Source organism: Oncorhynchus gorbuscha, linkage group LG05 (genome assembly GCF_021184085.1).
Source record: "Oncorhynchus gorbuscha isolate QuinsamMale2020 ecotype Even-year linkage group LG05, OgorEven_v1.0, whole genome shotgun sequence".
Lineage (NCBI taxonomy): Eukaryota > Metazoa > Chordata > Actinopteri > Salmoniformes > Salmonidae > Oncorhynchus > Oncorhynchus gorbuscha.
Window position 1 is genome coordinate 96,022,626 of NC_060177.1, and position 21,914 is coordinate 96,044,539.

Genomic DNA, 21,914 nt, shown 5'->3' on the forward strand with positions numbered 1-21,914 from the left:
GAATCTGATGAACATGGCTAAGCTGAGCATCAAGGGTCTGATTGAGTCGGCCCTGAACCTGGGCAGGACCCTGGACTCTGACTACGCTCCGTTACAGCAGTTCTTCGTGGTCATGGAGCACTGCCTCAAACACGGACTCAAAAGTAAGGACGTTTTACAGCTATAGCTATGTTATTGTTTGTTTCTAGCCTGGTCCCAGATCAGTTTGCGCTATATAAGCAGACATTGAATATCGCTTTGAGCATGATGTAGTTATTCATTACACTGTGGATGGTGTATCAATACCACCCCAGTCACTACAAAGATATAAGCATCCTTCCTAACTCAGTTGCCGGAGAGGAAGGAAACCACTCAGGGATTTCACCATGAGGCCAATGGTGACTTTAAAGCAGTTACAGAGTTTAATGGCTGTGAGGAGAAAACTGAGGATGGATCAACAACATTGTAGTTACTCCACAATACTAACCTAATTGACAGAGTGAAAAGAAGGAAGCCTGTACAGAATAAAAATATTCCTAAACAAGCTTCCTGTTTGCAACAAGGCACTAAAGTAAAACTGCAAAGAATATGGGAAAGAAATGAACTTCATGTCCTGAATACAAAGTGTTTCAGGCAAATCAGACACAACACATCACTGAGTACCACTCTTCATATGTTCAAGCATGGTGGTGGCTGCATCATGTTATGGGTATGCTTGTCATCGGCAAGGACAAGGGATTTCTTTAGAATCCAAAGAAACGGAATAGAGCTAAGCACAGGGAAAATCCTAGAGGAAAACCTAGTTCAGTCTTCTTTCCACCAGACATTAGGAGATGAATTAACCTACAGCAGGACAATAACCTAAAACACAAGGCCAAATCTAGAGTGGAGTTGCCTACCAAGACGATGTTGAATGTTCCTGAGTGGCCGTGTTACAGTTTTGACTAAAATGTAAATTAAATTGCCTTGAAAATGTCGGTTTATCATAATCAACAAGCAACTTGACAGAGGTTGAAGAATTTAAAAAAGAATAATGTGCAAATATTGTACAATCCAGGTGTGGAAAGCTCTTAGAGACTTACCCAGAAAGACTCACAGCTGTCATCACTCTTAGAGACTTACCCAGAAAGACTCACAGCTGTCATCACTCTTAGAGACTTACCCAGAAACACTCACAGCTGTCATCACTCTTAGAGACTTACCCAGAAAGACTCACAGCTGTCATCACTCTTAAAGACTTACCCAGAAAGACTCACAGCTGTCATCACTCTTAGAGACTTACCCAGAAACACTCACAGCTGTCATCACTCTTAGAGACTTACCCAGAAACACTCACAGCTGTCATCACTCTTAGAGACTTACCCAGAAACACTCACAGCTGTCATCACTCTTAGAGACTTACCCAGAAACACTCACAGCTGTAATCTATGACAAAGGTGATTCTAACGTGTCTTGACTCAGGGGTGTGAACACTTATGTAAATTTAGATATTTTCAATAAATTTGAAAAACCATCTACCCATGTTTTCACTGTATGATGGGGTGATGGGTGACATTTAAAAAAAATCCATTTTGAATTCAGGCTGTAACAAAACAAAATGTGTGATAAGTCAAGGGGTGTGAATAGTTTCTGAAGGAACTGTATGTATGTGAAACAAGCTATTGGTTTTGTACATTTACGCAACCTAGAAGAAGAGTTTAGCCCAGAGGTTTTAAGTGTAAAAAAGGAAACCGAAAGCTTTCTTGGTCTTAACCAGATCCTCTGCCTAACACCCCTCATCCGCTTGTCCTCAAACCCCCTTCCTCTGCCTAACACCCCTCATCCGCTTGTCCTCAAACCCCCTTCCTCTGCCTAACACCCCTCATCCGCTTGTCCTCAAACCCCTTCCTCTGCCTAACACCCCTCATCCGCTTGTCCTCAAACCCCTTCCTCTGCCTAACACCCTCATCTGCTTGTCCTCAAACCCCTTCCTCTGCCTAACACCCCTCATCCGCTTGTCCTCAAACCCCCTTCCTCTGCCTAACACCCCTCATCCGCTTGTCCTCAAACCCCCTTCCTCTGCCTAACACCCCTCATCCGCTTGTCCTCAAACCCCCTTCCTCTGCCTAACACCCCTCATCCGCTTGTCCTCAAACCCCCTTCCTCTGCCTAACACCCCTCATCCGCTTGTCCTCAAACCCCTTCCTCTGCCTAACACCCCTCATCCGCTTGTCCTCAAACCCCTTCCTCTGCCTAACACCCCTCATCCGCTTGTCCTCAAACCCCCTTCCTCTGCCTAACACCCCTCATCCGCTTGTCCTCAAACCCCTTCCTCTGCCTAACACCCCTCATCCGCTTGTCCTCAAACCCCTTCCTCTGCCTAACACCCTCATCCGCTTGTCCTCAAACCCCTTCCTCTGCCTAACACCCCTCATCCGCTTGTCCTCAAACCCCTTCCTCTGCCTAACACCCCTCATCCGCTTGTCCTCAAACCCCTTCCTCTGCCTAACACCCCTCATCCGCTTGTCCTCAAACCCCTTCCTCTGCCTAACACCCCTCATCCGCTTGTCCTCAAACCCCTTCCTCTGCCTAACACCCCTCATCCGCTTGTCCTCAAACCCCCTTCCTCTGCCTAACACCCCTCATCCGCTTGTCCTCAAACCCCCTTCCTCTGCCTAACACCCCTCATCCGCTTGTCCTCAAACCCCTTCCTCTGCCTAACACCCCTCATCCGCTTGTCCTCAAACCCCTTCCTCTGCCTAACACCCCTCATCCGCTTGTCCTCAAACCCCCTTCCTCTGCCTAACACCCCTCATCCGCTTGTCCTCAAACCCCCTTCCTCTGCCTAACACCCCTCATCCGCTTGTCCTCAAACCCCCTTCCTCTGCCTAACACCCCTCATCCGCTTGTCCTCAAACCCCTTCCTCTGCCTAACACCCCTCATCCGCTTGTCCTCAAACCCCTTCCTCTGCCTAACACCCCTCATCCGCTTGTCCTCAAACCCCTTCCTCTGCCTAACACCCCTCATCCGCTTGTCCTCAAACCCCCTTCCTCTGCCTAACACCCCAGCCAAGAAGATGTTCCTGGATTTATAACCTACTGATTCTGTACATTCAGGATGCTTAGAAGTGCCCTGTCAGGATGATCTTGTCCTCAAAGCATTGGTGTTGTGTAGTATTGTTGTCCTAACGTTCCCTCTCTGCCTAACACCCCTCAGCCAAGAAGACGTTCCTGGGGCAGAACAAGTCTTTCTGGGGGCCCTGGAGCTGGTGGAGAAACTCACCCCTGAGGCTGGTGAGATCACCGCCAGCTTGTCCTCAAAGACCTGCCAGGACTCATCCGCTTGTCCTAAGACCTGCGCCTGAATATCCGCTTGTCCTCAAACCCCTTCCTTCCTGTCTAACGCCGTCCCTAATATCCTCTTCCTGTCTAACGCCGTCCCTAATGTCCTCTTCCTGACTACCGCTGTCCCTAATATCCTCTTCCTGTCTAACGCTGTGCCTAATGTCCTCTTCCTGTCTAACGCCGTCCCTAATGTCCTCTTCCTGAATACCGCTGTCCCGAATAGTCAGCCAAGAAGAGCTTGGGCAGAACAAGTCCTCTTCCTGACTAGGATGCCGTCCCTAATATCCTCTTCCTGTCTGACGCTGTCCCTAACGTCCTCTTCCTGTCTGGTGGAGCCGTCCCTAATATCCTCTTCCTGTCAAAGACCTGCCAGGACTCAAGTAAGACCTGCGCCTGAATGTCCTCTTCCTGTCTAACGCTGTCCCTAATGTCCTCTTCCTGTCTAACGTCCCTAATGTCCCTAATATCCTCTTCCTGTCTAACGCTGTGCCTAATGTCCTCTTCCTGTCTAACGCCGTCCCTAATGTCCTCTTCCTGAATACCGCTGTCCCTAATGTCCTCTTCCTGTCTAACGCCGTCCCTAATGTCCTCTTCCTGTCTAACGCCGTCCCTAATGTCCTCTTCCTGTCTAACGCCGTCCCTAATGTCCTCTTCCTGTCTAACGCCGTCCCTAATGTCCTCTTCCTGTCTAACGCCGTCCCTAATGTCCTCTTCCTGTCTAACGCCGTCCCTAATGTCCTCTTCCTGTCTAACGCCGTCCCTAATGTCCTCTTCCTGACTAACGCCGTCCCTAATGTCCTCTTCCTGACTAACGCCGTCCCTAATGTCCTCTTCCTGACTAACGCCGTCCCTAATGTCCTCTTCCTGACTAACGCCGTCCCTAATGTCCTCTTCCTGACTAACGCCGTCCCTAATGTCCTCTTCCTGACTAACGCCGTCCCTAATGTCCTCTTCCTGACTAACGCCGCCGTCCCTAATGTCCTCTTCCTGACTAACGCCGCCGTCCCTAATATCCTCTTCCTGTCTGACGCTGTCCCTAATGTCCTCTTCCTGACTAACGCTGTCCCTAATGTCCTCTTCCTGTCTAACGCCGTCCCTAATGTCCTCTTCCTGACTAACGCCGCCGTCCCTAATGTCCTCTTCCCGCGTGACTAACGCCGCCGTCCCTAATGTCCTCTTCCCGCGTGTCCCTAACGTCCTCTTCCTGACTAACGCTGTCCCTAATGTCCTCTTCCCGCGTGACTAACGCCGTCCCTAATGTCCTCTTCCCGCGTGACTAACGCCGCCGTCCCTAATGTCCTCTTCCCGCGTGACTAACGCCGCCGTCCCTAATGTCCTCTTCCCGCGTGACTAACGCCGTGCCTAATGTCCTCTTCCTGACTAACGCCGCCGTGCCTAATGTCCTCTTCCCGCGTGACTAACGCCGTCCCTAATGTCCTCTTCCTGACTGACGCCGCCGTCCCTAATGTCCTCTTCCTGACTGACGCCGTCCCTAATGTCCTCTTCCTGTCTAACCGACGCCGTCCCTAAGACTGCATCTAATGTCACAATAGTAGAGTGATTTTATTTCAGCTTTTATTTCCTTCATTACATTCCCAGTGGGTCAGAAGTTTACATACACTCAATTAGTATTTGGTAGCATTGCCTTTTAAATTGTTTAACTTGGGTCAAAAGTTTTGGGTTGCCTTCCACAAGCTTCCGACAATAAGTTGGGTGAATTTTGTCCCATTCCTCCTGGCAGAGCTGGTGTAACGGAGTCAGGTTTGTAGGCCTCCTTACTCGCACATGCTTTTTCAGTTCTGCCCACAAATGTTCTATATCATTGATAGGTTTGAGGTCAGGGCTTTGTGATGGCCACTCCAATACCTTGACTTTTTGCCACAACTTTGGAAGTATGCTTGGGGTCATTGTCCGTTTGGAAGACCCATTTGCGAACAAGCTTTAACTTCCTTACTGATGTCTTGAGATGTGGAAATATTGAAGCAACATAATTTTCCATCCTCATGATGCCATTTATTTTGTGAAGTGCACCAGTCCCTCCAGCAGCAAAGCATCCCACAACATGATGCTGCCACCCCCGTGCTTCACGGTTGGGATGGTGTTCTTCGGCTTGCAAGCGTCCCCCTTTTTCCTCCGACCATAGCGTTGGTCATTATGGCCAAACAGTTCCACTTTTGTTTTTATCAGACCAGAGGACATTTCTCCACAAAGTACGATCTTTGCCCCCATGTGCATTTGCAAACCGTAGTCTGGCTTTTTCATGGCGGTTTTGGAGCAGTGGCTTCTTCCTTGCTGAGCGGCCTTTCAGGTTATGTTGATATAGAACTAGTTTTACTGTGGCTATAGATACTTTTGTACCGGTTTCCTCCAGCATCTTCACAAGGTCCTTTGCTGCTGTTCTGGGATTCATTTGCACTTTTTGCACCAAAATACATTCATCTCTAGGAGACAGAACACGTCTACTTCCTGAGCGGTATGACGGTTGCGAGGTCCCATGGTGTTTAGACTTGCGTACTATTGTTTGTACAGATGAACGTGGTGCCTTCAGGCGTTTGGAAATCGCTCCCAATGATGAACCAGACTTGTGGAGGTCTACAATTTCTTTTCTGAGGTCTTGGCTGATTTATTTAGATTTTCCCATGATGTCAAGCAAAGAGGCAGTGAGTTTGAAGGTAGGCCTTGAAATACATCCACAGGTACACCTCCAATTGACTCAAATGATGTCAATTAGCCTATCAGAAGCTACTAAAGCCATGATATAATTTTCTGGAATTTTCCAAGCTGTTTAAAGGCACAGTCAACTTAGTGTATGTAAACTTCTGACCCACTGGAATTGTGATACAGTGAATTATAAGTGAAATAATCTGTCTGTAAACAATTGTTGGAAAAATGACTTGTGTCATGCACAAAGTAGATGTCCTAACCAACTTGCCAAAACTAGTTTGTTAACAAGAAATTTGTGGATTGGTTGTATTGATGTCACACGCTATCTGATTGGTGTAAATCTCTGTCACTCACCGTTCAGTTGATATGTGATTGGTGTAAACAAACCCCTGTCACTCACCAGAACCCCGTTAGGAAGAGGGCGGGCCTGGCTGCGATTGGCCCTGATGCAGAAGAAGCTGTCAGACTACATGAAGACCATCATCAACAGAAAGGACCTGCTCAGGTGTGTGGGAGCATATGTTGCCAGGGAGTTGTTCAATGAGGCCGATGGTGTGTGTGTGTGTGTGTGTGTGTGCGCGCGTGTCTGCGTGTGTGTGTGCGTGCGTTAACAGTGTTGTTTAATGAGGCCGATGGTGTGTGTGCGCGTGTGTCTGCGTGTGTGTGTGTGCGCGCGTTAACAGTGTTGTTTAATGAGGCCGATGTGTGTGTGTGTGTGTGTTAACAGTGTTGTTTAATGAGGCCGATTGTTGGTGTGTGTGTGTGTGCGTTAACAGTGAGTTCTACGAGGCCAATGCTCTCATGATGGAGGAGGAGGGAGCCGTGATCGCCGGGCTGCTGGTTGGGTTGAACGTCATCGATGCCAACCTCTGTATGAAGGGAGAAGACCTGGACTCACAGGTTCTACACTGTAGTTACACTGTAGTCAGTACACTACATTTACACTGTAGTTAGTACACTGTAGTTACACTGTAGTTAGTACACTATACAGTTACACTGTAGTCAGTACACTACATTTACACTGTAGTTAGTACACTATACATTTACACTGTAGTTACACTGTAGTCAGTACACTATGCATTTACACTGTAGTCGGTACACTATACATTTACACTGTAGTTAGTACACTATACATTTACACTGTAGTTAGTACACTATACATTTACACTGTAGTTACACTGTAGTCAGTACACTATGCATTTACACTGTAGTCAGTACACTATACATGTACACTGTAGTCAGTACACTATACATGTACACTGTAGTCAGTACACTATACATTTACACTGTAGTCAGTACACACATGTACACTGTAGTCAGTACACTATACATTTACACTGTAGTCAGTACACTACATTTACACTGTAGTCAGTACACTATACATGTACACTGTAGTCAGTACACTATACATTTACACTGTAGTCAGTACACTACATTTACACTGTAGTTAGTACACTGTAGTTACACTGTAGTCAGTACACTATACATTTACACTGTAGTTAGTACACTGTAGTTACACTGTAGTCAGTACACTACATTTACACTGTAGTTACACTGTAGTCAGTACACTACATTTACACTGTAGTTACACTGTAGTTAGTACACTATACATTTACACTGTAGTTACACTGTAGTCAGTACACTATGCATTTACACTGTAGTCGGTACACTATACATTTACACTGTAGTTGGTACACTATACATTTACACTGTAGTTACACTGTAGTTAGTACACTATACATTTACACTGTAGTTACACTGTAGTTAGTACACTATACATTTACACTGTAGTTACACTGTAGTTAGTACACTATACATTTACACTGTTGTCAGTACACTATACATTTATACTGTAGTCAGTACACTATGCATTTACACTGTAGTCAGTATACTATACATTTACACTGTAGTCAGTACACAGTTACACTATTTACATTTATTTACATTTGCTCTTATAGTCAGTATTCACCTTATGACTCCATGCATTTACACTAAATATTTTAGTCAGTATACTAGGTATTCCAGGTGGGGTTTACAGGTGTGATTGACTCAGTACACTGTGAGGGAGTTTGTTACACTATACATTTACACTGTAGTCAGTACACTATACATTTACACTGTAGTTAGTACACTATACATTTACACTGTAGTCAGTACACTATACATTTACACTGTAGTTACACTGTAGTTAGTACACTATACATTTACACTGTAGTCGGTACACTATACATTTATACTGTAGTCAGTACACAATACATTTACACTGTAGTCAGTACACTATGCATTTACACTGTAGTTAGTACACTATACATTTACACTAGTCAGTACACTATACATTTACACTGTAGTTAGTACACTATGCATTTACACTATACATTTACACTAGTTAGTACACTATACATTTACACTGTAGTTACACTGTAGTTAGTACACTATACATTTACACTGTAGTCGGTACACTATACATTTACACTGTAGTTAGTACACTATACATTTACACTGTAGTTAGTACACTATACATTTACACTGTAGTTAGTACACTATACATTTATACTGTAGTCGGTACACTATACATTTATACTGTAGTCGGTACACTATACATTTACACTGTAGTTACACTGTAGTTAGTACACTATACATTTACACTGTAGTTACACTGTAGTTAGTACACTATACATGTACACTGTAGTTACACTGTAGTTAGTACACTATACATTTACACTGTAGTCAGTACACTATACATTTACACTGTAGTTAGTACACTATGCATTTACACTGTAGTTAGTACACTATGCATTTACACTGTAGTTAGTACACTATGCATTTACACTGTAGTTAGTACACTATGCATTTACACTGTAGTTAGTACACTATACATTTACACTGTAGTCAGTACACTATACATTTACACTGTAGTTACACTGTAGTCAGTACACTATGCATTTACACTGTAGTCGGTACACTATACATTTACACTGTAGTTAGTACACTATACATTTACACTGTAGTTAGTACACTATACATTTACACTGTAGTTACACTGTAGTCAGTACACTATGCATTTACACTGTAGTCAGTACACTATACATGTACACTGTAATCAGTACACTATACATGTACACTGTAGTTACACTGTAGTTAGTACACTATACATTTACACTGTAGTCAGTACACTATACATTTACACTGTAGTCAGTACACTATACATTTACACTGTAGTTAGTACACTATACATTTACACTGTAGTCAGTACAATATACATTTACAATGTAGTCAGTACACTATACATTTATACTGTAGTCAGTACACTACATTTACACTGTAGTTACACTGTAGTCGGTACACTATATGTTTACACTGTAGTCAGTACACTATACATTTACACTGTAGTTACACTGTAGTCTGTACACTATACATTTACACTGTAGTTACACTGTAGTTAGTACACTATACATTTACACTGTAGTCAGTATACTACATTTACACTGTAGTTACACTGTAGTCGGTACACTATACATTTACACTGTAGTCAGTACACTATACATTTATACTGTAGTCAGTACACTACATTTACACTGTAGTTAGTACACTATACATGTACACTGTAGTCAGTACACTATACATTTATACTGTAGTCAGTACACTACATTTACACTGTAGTTAGTACACTATACATGTACACTAGTCAGTACACTATACATTTATACTGTAGTCAGTACACTACATTTACACTGTAGTTAGTACACTATACATTTACACTGTAGTCAGTACACTATACATTTACACTGTAGTTAGTACACTATACATTTACACTGTAGTTAGTACACTATACATTTACACTGTAGTTAGTACACTATACATTTACACTGTAGTTAGTACACTATACATTTATACTGTAGTCAGTACACTACATTTACACTGTAGTTAGTACACTATACATTTACACTGTAGTTACACTGTAGTCAGTACACTATACAGTTACACTGTAGTCGGTACACTATACATTTACACTGTAGTTACACTGTAGTCAGTACACTATACAGTTACACTGTAGTCAGTACACTATACATTTACACTGTAGTTAGTACACTATACATTTACACTAGTCAGTACACTATACATTTACACTGTAGTTACACTGTAGGCAGTACACTATGCATTTACACTGTAGTCAGTACACTATGCATTTACACTGTAGTCAGTACACTATACATTTACACTGTATTTACACTGTAGGCAGTACACTATGCATTTACACTGTAGGCAGTACACTATGCATTTATACTGTAGTCGGTACACTATACATTTACGAAGGGTCTGAATACTTTCCAAAGCGGCTGTATTACCTTCATTTGACCGGGACAATCCACATCTTTTATAAACATGACAGATTTATCCAGATTCTGTGTTTCTCTAACTAACTGAAGTGTTAATGCCAGTGCCTGTCTGTTTCCTGTTTCCAGGTCGGGGTGATAGACTTCTCTATGTATCTTAAGGATGGAGGTCACAGCAGCAAGACTGTAGAAGGGTGAGTTCCTCCTCTCCTCACCTTGAGGAGACATGGCCCTAGTGTTGAGGAGACATGGCCCTAGTGTTGAGGAGACATGGCCCTAGTGTTGAGGCGACGCGGCCCTAGTGCTGAGGCAGACGCGGCCCTAGTGCTGAGGCAGACGCGGCCCTAGTGCTGAGGCAGACGCGGCCCTAGTGCTGAGAGCAGACGCGGCCCTAGTGCTGAGGCAGACGCGGCCCTAGTGTTGAGAGAGACGCGGCCCGAGAGAGACGCGGCCCGAGAGAGACGCGGCCCGAGAGAGACGCGGCCCGAGAGAGACGCGGCCCGAGAGAGACGCGGCCCGAGAGAGACGCGGCCCGAGAGAGACGCGGCCCGAGAGAGACGCGGCCCGAGAGAGACGCGGCCCGAGAGAGACGCGGCCCGAGAGAGACGCGGCCCGAGAGAGACGCGGCCCTAGAGAGACGCGGCCCTAGAGAGACACGGCCCTAGAGAGACACGGCCCTAGAGAGACACGGCCCTAGAGAGACACACGGCCCTAGAGAGACACACGGCCCTAGTGTTGAGAGAGACACGGCCCTAGTGTTGAGAGAGACACGGCCCTGAGAGACACACGGCCCTAGAGAGACACACGGCCCTGAGAGAGACACGGCCCTAGTGTTGAGAGACACACGGCCCTAGTGTTGAGAGAGACACACGGCCCTAGTGAGAGACACACGGCCCTAGAGAGACACACGGCCCTAGAGACACACGGCCCTAGAGAGACACACGGCCCTAGTGTTGAGAGAGACACACGGCCCTAGTGTTGAGAGAGACGCGGCCCTAGTGTTGAGAGAGACGCGGCCCTAGTGTTGAGAGACACACGGCCCTAGTGTTGAGAGAGACGCGGCCCTAGTGTTGAGAGAGACGCTGCCCTAGTGTTGAGAGAGACGCGGCCCTAGAGAGATGCGGCCCTAGTGTTGAGAGAGACGCGGCCCTAGAGAGATGCGGCCCTAGTGTTGAGAGAGACGCGGCCCGAGAGAGACGCGGCCCGAGAGAGACGCGGCCCGAGAGAGACGCGGCCCGAGAGAGACGCGGCCCTAGAGAGACGCGGCCCTAGAGAGACGCGGCCCGAGAGAGACGCGGCCCGAGAGAGACGCGGCCCGAGAGAGACGCGGCCCGAGAGAGACGCGGCCCGAGAGAGACGCGGCCTTAGACACGGCCCGAGAGACACACGGCCCTAGAGAGACACACGGCCCTAGAGAGACACACGGCCCTAGAGAGACACACGGCCCTAGAGAGACACACGGCCCTAGAGAGACACACGGCCCTAGAGAGACACACGGCCCTAGAGAGACACACGGCCCTAGTGTTGAGAGAGACACGGCCCTAGAGACACACGGCCCTAGTGTTGAGAGAGACACGGCCCTAGTGTTGAGAGAGACACGGCCCTAGTGTTGAGAGAGACACGGCCCTAGTGTTGAGAGAGACACGGCCCTAGTGTTGAGAGAGACGCGGCCCTAGTGTTGAGAGAGACACGGCCCTAGTGTTGAGAGAGACACGGCCCTAGTGTTGAGAGAGACACGGCCCTAGTGTTGAGAGAGACACGGCCCTAGTGTTGAGAGAGACACGGCCCTAGTGTTGAGAGAGACACGGCCCTAGTGTTGAGAGAGACGCTGCCCTAGAGAGATGCGGCCCTAGTGTTGAGAGAGACGCGGCCCTAGAGAGACGCGGCCCAAGAGAGACGCGGCCCGAGAGAGACGCGGCCCAAGAGAGACGCGGCCCAAGAGAGACGCGGCCCAAGAGAGACGCGGCCCAAGAGAGACGCGGCCCAAGAGAGACGCGGCCCAAGAGAGACGCGGCCCAAGAGAGACGCGGCCCTAGAGAGACGCGGCCCTAGAGAGACGCGGCCCTAGAGAGACGCGGCCCTAGAGAGACGCGGCCCTAGAGAGACGCGGCCCTAGAGAGACACTGCCCTAGTGTTGAGAGACGCGGCCCTAGAGAGACGCGGCCCTAGTGTTGAGAGAGATGCGGCCCTAGAGAGACGCGGCCCTAGAGAGACGCGGCCCTAGAGAGACGCGGCCCTAGAGAGACGCGGCCCTAGAGAGACGCGGCCCTAGAGAGACGCGGCCCTAGAGAGACGCGGCCCTAGAGAGACGCGGCCCTAGAGAGACGCGGCCCTAGAGAGACGCGGCCCTAGAGAGACGCGGCCCTAGAGAGACGCGGCCCTACCTACTGACCACATGTTTTGTATTGTGTCTCGTCTCCCACCAGGGATGGCCAGATCACAGCCATCCTGGACCAGAAGAACTACGTTGAGGAGCTAAACAGACACCTGAGTGCTTCCGTCAACAACCTGCAGGCCAAAGTGGACACTATGGAGAAGTCCAACACCAAGCTCACTGAAGAGGTGGGCTGGTTAGTTTCTACCTGGTTCTCATTTCTACCGTGCGTTCTGCCACTGCACTACGGTGCCGAGAGGTGCTTTTCTAGAAGCCCACTGCTGTGTGGTCTGTCCAGTTTGCAGTAGACCACATTAGTAATGTATGTTTGTAACCTATATAGTAATAATATATGCCATTTGCAGACCACATTAGTAATGTATGTTTGTAACCAGTCTGTGTGGTCTGTCCAGTTTGCAGTGGACCACCGGGGTTTGTAACCTGCTGTGTGGTCTGTCCAGTTTGCAGTAGACCACATTACCAACTGAGTTTGTAACCTGCTGTGTGGTCTGTCCAGTTTGCAGTAGACCACATTAGTAATGTATGTTTGTAACCTGCTGTGTTGTCTGTCCAGCTTGCAGTAGACCACATTAGTAATGTATGTTTGTAACCTGCTGTGTGGTCTGTCCAGCTTGCAGTAGACCACATTAGTAATGTATGTTTGTAACCTGCTGTGTGGTCTGTCCAGCTTGCAGTAGACCACATTAGTAATGTATGTTTGTAACCTGCTGTGTGGTCTGTCCAGCTTGCAGTAGACCACATTAGTAATGTATGTTTGTAACCTGCTGTGTGGTCTGTCCAGTTTGCAGTAGACCACATTAGTAATGTATGTTTGTAACCTGCTGTGTGGTCTGTCCAGCTTGCAGTCGCCAACAACCGGATCATCACCCTACAGGAGGATGTGGAACGAGTCAAGGAGGAGAGCTCCTACCAGCTAGAGTCCAGTCGCAAGGTTGTCCACCCCTCAAACATTTTCAGAAATATCTCGTATGTAGGGTGTACTTGGCTGTATGTTGTAGGGTGTACTTGGCTGTATGTTGTAGGGTGTAATAATTGAGTTGTATATCATGTAATGTGCTCCATGTTGTCTCGCCAGGCGTCGCGGTCAGGGGACGGCTTGGCAGACGGCCAGGTGCTGGGAGAGGCACGCAAACAGCTTAAGGAGGAAACTCTGCTACGATTGGTCAGTTTCTCTCTCTGTTCGTCCCCTTTATTCCTGACACGGATCAGATATTTCCCTCCATCCTCTATCCCCCTCAGGACATGGAGTTGGAGGTGCAGATTAGAGGTCGACCGATTAATCGGAATGGCCGATTAATTAGGGCCGATTTCAAGTTTTCAACAATCGGTAATCGATAATTTTGGACACCGATTTGCCAAATTATTAAAAATAATATATATATATATATATATGATTTAACTAGGCAAGTCAGTTAATAACAAATTCTTATTTTCAATGACTGCCTAGGAACGGTGGGTTAACTGGTCTAGGAACGGTGGGTTAACTGGTCTAGGAACGGTGGGTTAACTGGTCTAGGAACGGTGGGTTAACTGCCTTCAGGGGCAGAATGACAGATTACCTTGTCAGCTCAGGGATTCGTTTTTGCAACCTTTCGGTTACTAGTCCACCACTCTAACGACCTGCCTTACATTGCACTCCACGAGTAGCCTGCGTGGCAGGCTGACTACCTAATAGAGGGCAGCAAGGAGCCAAGGTAAGGTGCTAGCTAGCATTAAACTTAACTTATAAAAAACTATCAATCTTAACATAATCACTAGTTAACTACACAAGGTTGACGATATTACTAGTTTATCTAGCTTGTCCTGCGTTGCATATGAATCGATGCGGTGCCCGTTAATTTACCATTGAATCATAGACTACTTCTCCAAACAGGTGATGATTTAACAAGCGCATTCGCGATAAAAGCAGTCGTTGCACCAATGTGTACCTAACCATAAACATCAACACCTTTCTTAAAGTCGATACACAAGTATATATTTTTAAACCTGCATATTTAGTTCATATTGCCTGCTAACGTGAATTTCCTTGAACTTGGAAATTGTGTCACTTCTCTTGCGTTCAGTGCAAACGGAGTCAGGGTGTATGCAGCAGTTTGGGCCGCCTGGCTCGTTGCGAAATGCGTGAAGACCATTTCTTCCTAACGAAGACCGAAACTAATTTGCCAGAATTTTACATAATTATGACTTAAAACATTGAAGGTTGTGCAATGTAACAGGAATATTTAGACTAATGGATGCCACCCGCTAGATAAAATACGGAACGGTTCTGTATTTCATTGAAAGAATAAACGTTTTGTTTTCAAAATGATAGTTTCCGGATTCGACCATATAAATGACCAAAGGCTCGTATTTCTGTGTGTTATTATGTTATAATTAAGTCTATGATTTGATAGATCAGTCTGACTGAGCGTTGGTAGGCAGCAGCAGGCTCGTAAGCATTCATTCAAACAGCACTTTAGTGCATTTTGCCAGCAACTCATCACTGTGCTACAAGCATTGAGCTGTTTATGACTCCAAGCCTATCAACTCCCGAGATTAGGCTGGTATAACCAAAGGGAAATGGCTAGCTAGTTAGCGGGGGTGCACGCTAATAGCGTTTCAAACGTCACTCGCTCTGAGACTTGGAGTAGTTGTTCCCCTTGCTCTGCATGGGTAACGCTGTTTCGAGGGTGGCTGTTGTCGTTGTGTTGCTGGTTCGAGCCCAGGGAGGAGCGAGGAGAGGGACGGAAGCTATACTGTTACACTGGCAATACTAAAGTGCCTATAAGAACATCCAATAGTCAAAGGTTAATGAAATACAAATGGTAGAAAGAAATAGTCCTGTAATTCCTATAATAACTACAACCTAAAACGTCTTACCTGGGAATATTGAAGACTCATGTTAAAAGGAACCACCAGCTTTCATATGTTCTCATGTTCTAATAATAAATAAGCTTTCTTACATAGCACATATCGCACTTTTACTTTCTCCTCCAACACTTTGTTTTTGCATTATTTAAACCAAATTGAACATGTTTCATTATTTATTTGAGGCCAAATATATTTTTATTGATGTATTATATTAAGTTAAAATAAGTGTTCATTCAGTATTGTTGTAATTGTCATTATTACAAATAAATCGGTATCGGCTTTTTTTGGTCCTCCAATAATCTGTATCGGCGTTGAAAAATTATAATCTGTCGAGCTCTAGTGCAGATTCTCTCTATCCCTCTCATTCATCTATCCCTCTCTCATTCATCTATCCCTCTCTCATTCATCTATCCCTCTCTCATTCATCTTTCTCTCATTCATCTCTGAGGCTCTCATTCATCTCTTTTCATTCATCTCTTATCTCTCATTCATCTCTCCCTCTGTCTCATTCATCTCTCCCTCTCTCTCATTCATCTATCCCTCTCTCATTCATCTCTCCCTCTCTCTCATTCATCTCTCCCTCTCTCATTCATCTCTCCATCTCTCTCATTCATCTCTCCCTCTCCCATCTATCCCTCTCCCTCATTCATCTATCCCTCTCTCTCATTCATCTCTCCCTCTCCCTCATTCATCTCTCCCTCTCTCTCATTCATCTCTCCCTCTCCCTCATTCATCTCTCCCTCTCCCTCATTCATCTCTCCCTCTCCCTCATTCATCTCTCCCTCTCCCTCATTCATCTATCCCTCTCCCTCATTCATCTATCCCTCTCCCTCATTCATCTATCCCTCTCCCGCATTCATCTCTCCCTCATTCATCTCTCCCTCATTCATCTCTCCCTCTCCCTCATTCATCTCTCCCTCTCCCTCATTCATCTATCCCTCTCCCTCATTCATCTATCCCTCTCCCTCATTCATCTCTCCCTCTCCCTCATTCATCTCTCCCTCTCCCTCATTCATCTATCCCTCTCCCTCATTCATCTATCCCTCTCCCTCATTCATCTCTCCCTCATTCATCTCTCCCTCATTCATCTCTCCCTCTCCCGCATTCATCTCTCCCTCATTCATCTCTCCCTCATTCATCTCTCCCTCTCCCTCATTCATCTCTCCCTCTCTCTCATTCATCTATCCCTCTCCCTCATTCATCTCTCCCTCTCTCTCATTCATCTATCCCTCTCCCTCATTCATCTCTCCCTCTCTCTCATTCATCTCTCCCTCTCCCTCATTCATCTATCCCTCTCCCTCATTCATCTATCCCTCTCCCTCATTCATCTATCCCTCTCCCTCATTCATCTATCCCTCTCTCTCATTCATCTATCCCTCTCCCTCATTCATCTCTCCCTCTCTCTCATTCATCTCTCCCTCTCCCTCATTCATCTATCCCTCTCCCTCATTCATCTATCCCTCTCCCTCATTCATCTATCCCTCTCCCTCATTCATCTATCCCTCTCTCTCATTCATCTCTCCCTCTCCCTCATTCATCTCTCCCTCTCCCTCATTCATCTCTCCCTCTCCCTCATTCATCTATCTCTCTCATTCATCTCCCTCTCTCATTCATCTATCCCTCTCTCATTCATCTATCCCTCTCTCATTCATCTATCCCTCCCTCATTCATCTATCCCTCTCTCATTCATCTATCCCTCTCTCATTCATCTATCTCTCTCATTCATCTATCCCTCTCATTCATCTATCCCTCTCTCATTCATCTATCCCTCTCTCATTCATCTATCCCTCTCTCATTCATCTATCCCTCTCTCATTCATCTATCCCTCTCTCATTCATCTATCCCTCTCTCATTCATCTATCCCTCTCTCATTCATCTATCCCTCTCTCATTCATCTATCTCTCTCATTCATCTATCCCTCTCTCATTCATCTATCCCTCTCTCATTCATCTATCCCTCTCTCATTCATCTATCCCTCTCTCATTCATCTATCCCTCTCTCATTCATCTATCCCTCTCTCATTCATCTATCCCTCTCTCATTCATCTATCCCTCTCTCATTCATCTATCCCTCTCTCATTCATCTATCCCTCTCTCATTCATCTATCCCTCTCTCATTCATCTATCCCTCTCTCATTCATCTATCCCTCTCTCATTCATCTATCCCTCTCTCATTCATCTATCCCTCTCTCATTCATCTATCCCTTATTCATCTATCCCTCTCTCATTCATCTATCCCTTATTCATCTATCCCTCATTCATCTATCCTTCCTCTGCCCCCCGTACTAACCCGTTCCCCCCCTCTCCCTGCTCCCCGTACTAACCCGTCCGCCTCTCTCCCTGCTCCCCATACTAACACGTTCCCCCTCTCTCCCTGCCCTCCGTACTAACCCTTCCCCCCTCCTCTCTCCCTGCTCCCCGTACTAACCCTTCCCCCTCTCTCCCTGCGCCCCGTACTAACCCGTCCCCCTCTCCCTGCTCCCCGTACTAACCCTCCCCCTCTCCCTGCCCCCGTAGTAACCTGTCCCCCTCTCCCTGCCCCCCGTACTAACCCTCCCCTCTCTCCCTGCCCCCGTACTAACCCTCCCCCTCTCCATGCCCGCCGTACTAACCCTCCCCTCTCTCCCTGCCGCCCGTACTAACCCTCCCCTCTCTCCCTGCCGCCCGTACTAACCCTCCCCCTCTCTCCCTGCTCCCCGTACTAACCCTTCCCCCTCTCCTCTCTCCCTGCCCCCCGTACTAACCCTTCCCCCTCTCCTCTCTCCCTGCCCTCCGTACTAACCCTTCCTAACCCTCCCCCTCTCCCTGCTCCCCGTACTAACCCTTCCCCCTCTCCTCTCTCCCTGCTCCCCGTACTAACCCTTCCCCCTCTCTCCCTGCTCCCCGTACTAACCCTTCCCCCTCTCCCTGCCCTCCGTACTAACCCTCCCCCTGCACCCCGTACTAACCCTCCCCTTCTCTCCCTGCTCCCCGTACTAACCCTTCCCCCTCTCCTCTCTCCCTGCTCCCCGTACTAACCCTTCCCCCTCTCCTCTCTCCCTGCTCCCCGTACTAACCCTTCCCCCCTCCTCTCTCCCTGCTCCCCGTACTAACCCTTCCCCCTCTCCCTGCCCCTACTAACCCTTCCCCCTCTCCCTGCTCCCCGTACTAACCCTTCCCCCTCTCCTCTCTCCCTGCTCCCCGTACTAACCCTTCCTCCTCTCTCCCTGCTCCCCGTACTAACCCTTCCCCCTCTCTCCCTGCTCCCCGTACTAACCCTTCCCCCTCCTCCCTGCTCCCCGTACTAACCCTTCCCCCCTCTCCCTGCTCCCCGTACTAACCCTTCCCCCTCTCTCCCTGCTCCCCGTACTAACCCGTCCCCCCTCTCCTCTCTCCCTGCTCCCCGTACTAACCCGTCTCTCTCCTCCTCCAGGATGTAGAGAAGGAGTTGGAGGTTCAGATTGGTATGAAGCAGGAGATGGAGCTGTCTATGAAGATGTTAGAGACGGATATGTGTGAGAAACAGGATGCTTTGGTGGAACTACGACAACAGCTGGATGATCTTCGGACCCTCAACCTGCAGCTCGCGCAGAAGTCCCAGGTACACGCCTTGGGTGTGAGAGCGGCTCTTTTAGAAATGTGTTACATTTTTTACAAAGACCCACTTACTCACAGTTATTGGAATTTGAGTTAAGTGTATTGAAGTGTAATTGATCCCAACCTTGGGTGTTCACAGAGCTCGGAGGTGAGCGCCAAGCAGAAGAGTGAGGTCATCAGTCGCCTAGAGGAGAAGACCAATCAGATGGCTGGGACTATTAAACAGCTAGAGATCAGGTGGGAGGTGACCCCATCTTCACACTACACTCAGGGCTCTAAAGTGCACTCCACTACACACTACACTACACTCAGGGCTCTAAAGTGCACTCCACTACACACTCTACACTACACTCAGGACTCTAAAGCGCACTCCACTACACACTCTACACTACACTCAGGACTCTAAAGCGTGAATATTTTAGTTGCATATGCTCCTAAATATTTTGCTGTGAGAATCTGGAATTTGTATTAAGGCGCATCGGTGAGACTAGGAAAAACTAAACCCAGAATAATTGTTGTTAAGATCGGGCTTCGCTGTACCGCTGCCTCTGAGTGTCATATGCCCCGGGCCCGGAAAACAAATCAAGTGTACCTATAGGCCTATGGCTGGCCAATCAGATGGTTCAGATTACGGTGTCTGCAGTCTCCTTGAACGCACAGCAAATGTGATACTCTGAGATTAAAAAACTTTTAAAACCAGTGACTGTCAACGAATTCAGCAACGAGCTGCTGTTTTTATGAGTAACTTCATGTTGTTTGGTAATTCATCACCGTCAACACTTTTATGAGCCATAAAATGTGTGTTCTCCTGCTCACACTGCAGATGAATGTATAGCCAGCAGCATACCACCCTGCATACCAGCAGCATACCACCCTGCATACCAGCAGCATACCACCCTGCATACCAGCAGCATACCACCCTGCATACCAGCAGCATACCACCCTGCATACCAGCAGCATACCACCCTGCATACCAGCAGCATACCACCCTGCATACCAGCAGCATACCACCCTGCATACCAGCAGCATACCACCCTGCATACCACCCTGCATACCACCCTGCATACCACTGCTGGCTTGGCTCTGAAGCTAAGCAGGGTTGGTCCTGGTCAGCTGCATACCACCCTGCATACCACCCTGCATACCACTGCTGGCTTGGCTCTGAAGCTAAGCAGGGTTGGTCCTGGTCAGCTGCATACCACCCTGCATACCACCCTGCATACCACCCTGCATACCACTGCTGGTTTGCTTCTGAAGCTAAGCAGGGTCGGTCCTCGTCAGTTCCTAGATGGGAGACCAGATGCTGCTGGAAGTGGTGTTGGAGGGCCAGTAGGAGGCACTCTTTCCTCTGGTCTAAAATAAATATCCCAAATGCCCCAAGGCAGTGATTGGGGACACTGCCCTGTGTAGGGTGCCGTCTTTCGGATGGGACGTTAAACGGGTGTCCTGACTCTCTGAGGTCATTAAAGATCCCATGGTACTTATTGTAAGAGTAGGGGTGTTAACCCCGGTGTCTTGGCTAAATTCACAATCTGGCCATCAAACCATCACAGTCACTAATAATCCCCAGTTTACAATTGGCTCATTCATCCCCCTCCTCTCCCCTGTAACTATTCCCCAGGTCTTTGCTGCAAATGAGAACGTGTTGGACACGGAAAACATCAGCTTTCTTCTCCGGTGTCTCTTTGTAAAAGATAATGTGGTACAACATTGGCGGAGCAATTCAAGCATAGCCAATGTACGGTGATGATGTATTGGGCGGGGCGGCAGGGTAGCCTAGTGGTTAGAGCGTTGGACTAGTAACCGGAAGGTTGCAAGTTCAAACCCCAGAGCTGACAAGGTACAAATCTGTCGTTCTGCCCCTGAACAGGCAGTTAACCCGCTGTTCCTAGGCCGTCATTGAAAATAAGAATTTGTTCTTAACTGACTTGCCTAGTTAAATAAAGGTAAACTTAAAATTAAATTATAGCTTACTGCACAAACCTCTGCTACAGAACTGGTTTGAATAAGTCATGTGTTTTTTTACAGTTTTTATCAGACCAGTAGATCTCAGCTTAGATTTTGACTCAGAAAATGTTGCTGACCATTGCAGTAAAGTAATGACTGATCTCTTGCGTGTTGTCACTCACAAACTTGATGTTCTTAAAGAGATGGTGTTCAATTTCAATGTACTGCATCTCAATAGGAAAATAGTTTTTTTGTGTTTTTTTTTCACAATGTGGAAACCTTATATTCCACAAATAACTTTAATTTCAAATGTCAGCTTTTTGTATCAACATAAACAATGTTTTAAAAGGGTCATTTGTTTTCTAGCACACAGCATGTGCTTAAAAAGTAGCTCCATTTAATAGAGGACCAATATAGGCCCAGTAGAGAACCAATAGAGGCCCAATAGAGGCTTTATCAATCAATTAAAACATCTGCTTTTCAGGTGCGCCTATGTTTTCTGTTGTGATCATAACTTTTTACATTCGGGACCAGAGCTGACATTGAATAGTCTACCACTCTACACCAGAAGTCTACCACTCTACACCAGTAGTCTACCACTCTACTACACCAGTAGTCTACCACTCTACTACACCAGTAGTCTACCACTCTACTACACCAGTAGTCTACCACTCTACACCAGTAGTCTACCACTCTACACCAGTAATCTACCACTCTACACCAGTAGTCTACCACTCTACACCAGTAGTCTACCACTCTACACCAGTAGTCTACCACTCTACACCAGTAGTCTACCACTCTACACCAGTAGTCTACCACTCTACACCAGTAGTCTACCACTCTACA

At 47.1% G+C, this 21,914-nt stretch overlaps 1 protein-coding gene across 1 annotated transcript in view; it reads left to right on the plus strand.

Moving 5' to 3' along the window:
• Positions 1-21,914, plus strand: part of LOC124034973 (protein RUFY3-like) — a 62,383-nt gene that overhangs the window by 19,941 nt on the left and 20,528 nt on the right. The window contains exons 2-12 of the mRNA XM_046348362.1: positions 3-143; positions 3,176-3,252; positions 3,661-3,683; positions 6,371-6,472; positions 6,744-6,867; positions 10,431-10,495; positions 12,728-12,863; positions 13,535-13,627; positions 13,772-13,858; positions 18,958-19,125; positions 19,261-19,358. Of these exons, the coding sequence (XP_046204318.1) occupies positions 3-143; positions 3,176-3,252; positions 3,661-3,683; positions 6,371-6,472; positions 6,744-6,867; positions 10,431-10,495; positions 12,728-12,863; positions 13,535-13,627; positions 13,772-13,858; positions 18,958-19,125; positions 19,261-19,358 (1,114 nt within the window). The remainder of the gene's footprint in view (positions 1-2; positions 144-3,175; positions 3,253-3,660; positions 3,684-6,370; positions 6,473-6,743; positions 6,868-10,430; positions 10,496-12,727; positions 12,864-13,534; positions 13,628-13,771; positions 13,859-18,957; positions 19,126-19,260; positions 19,359-21,914) is intronic.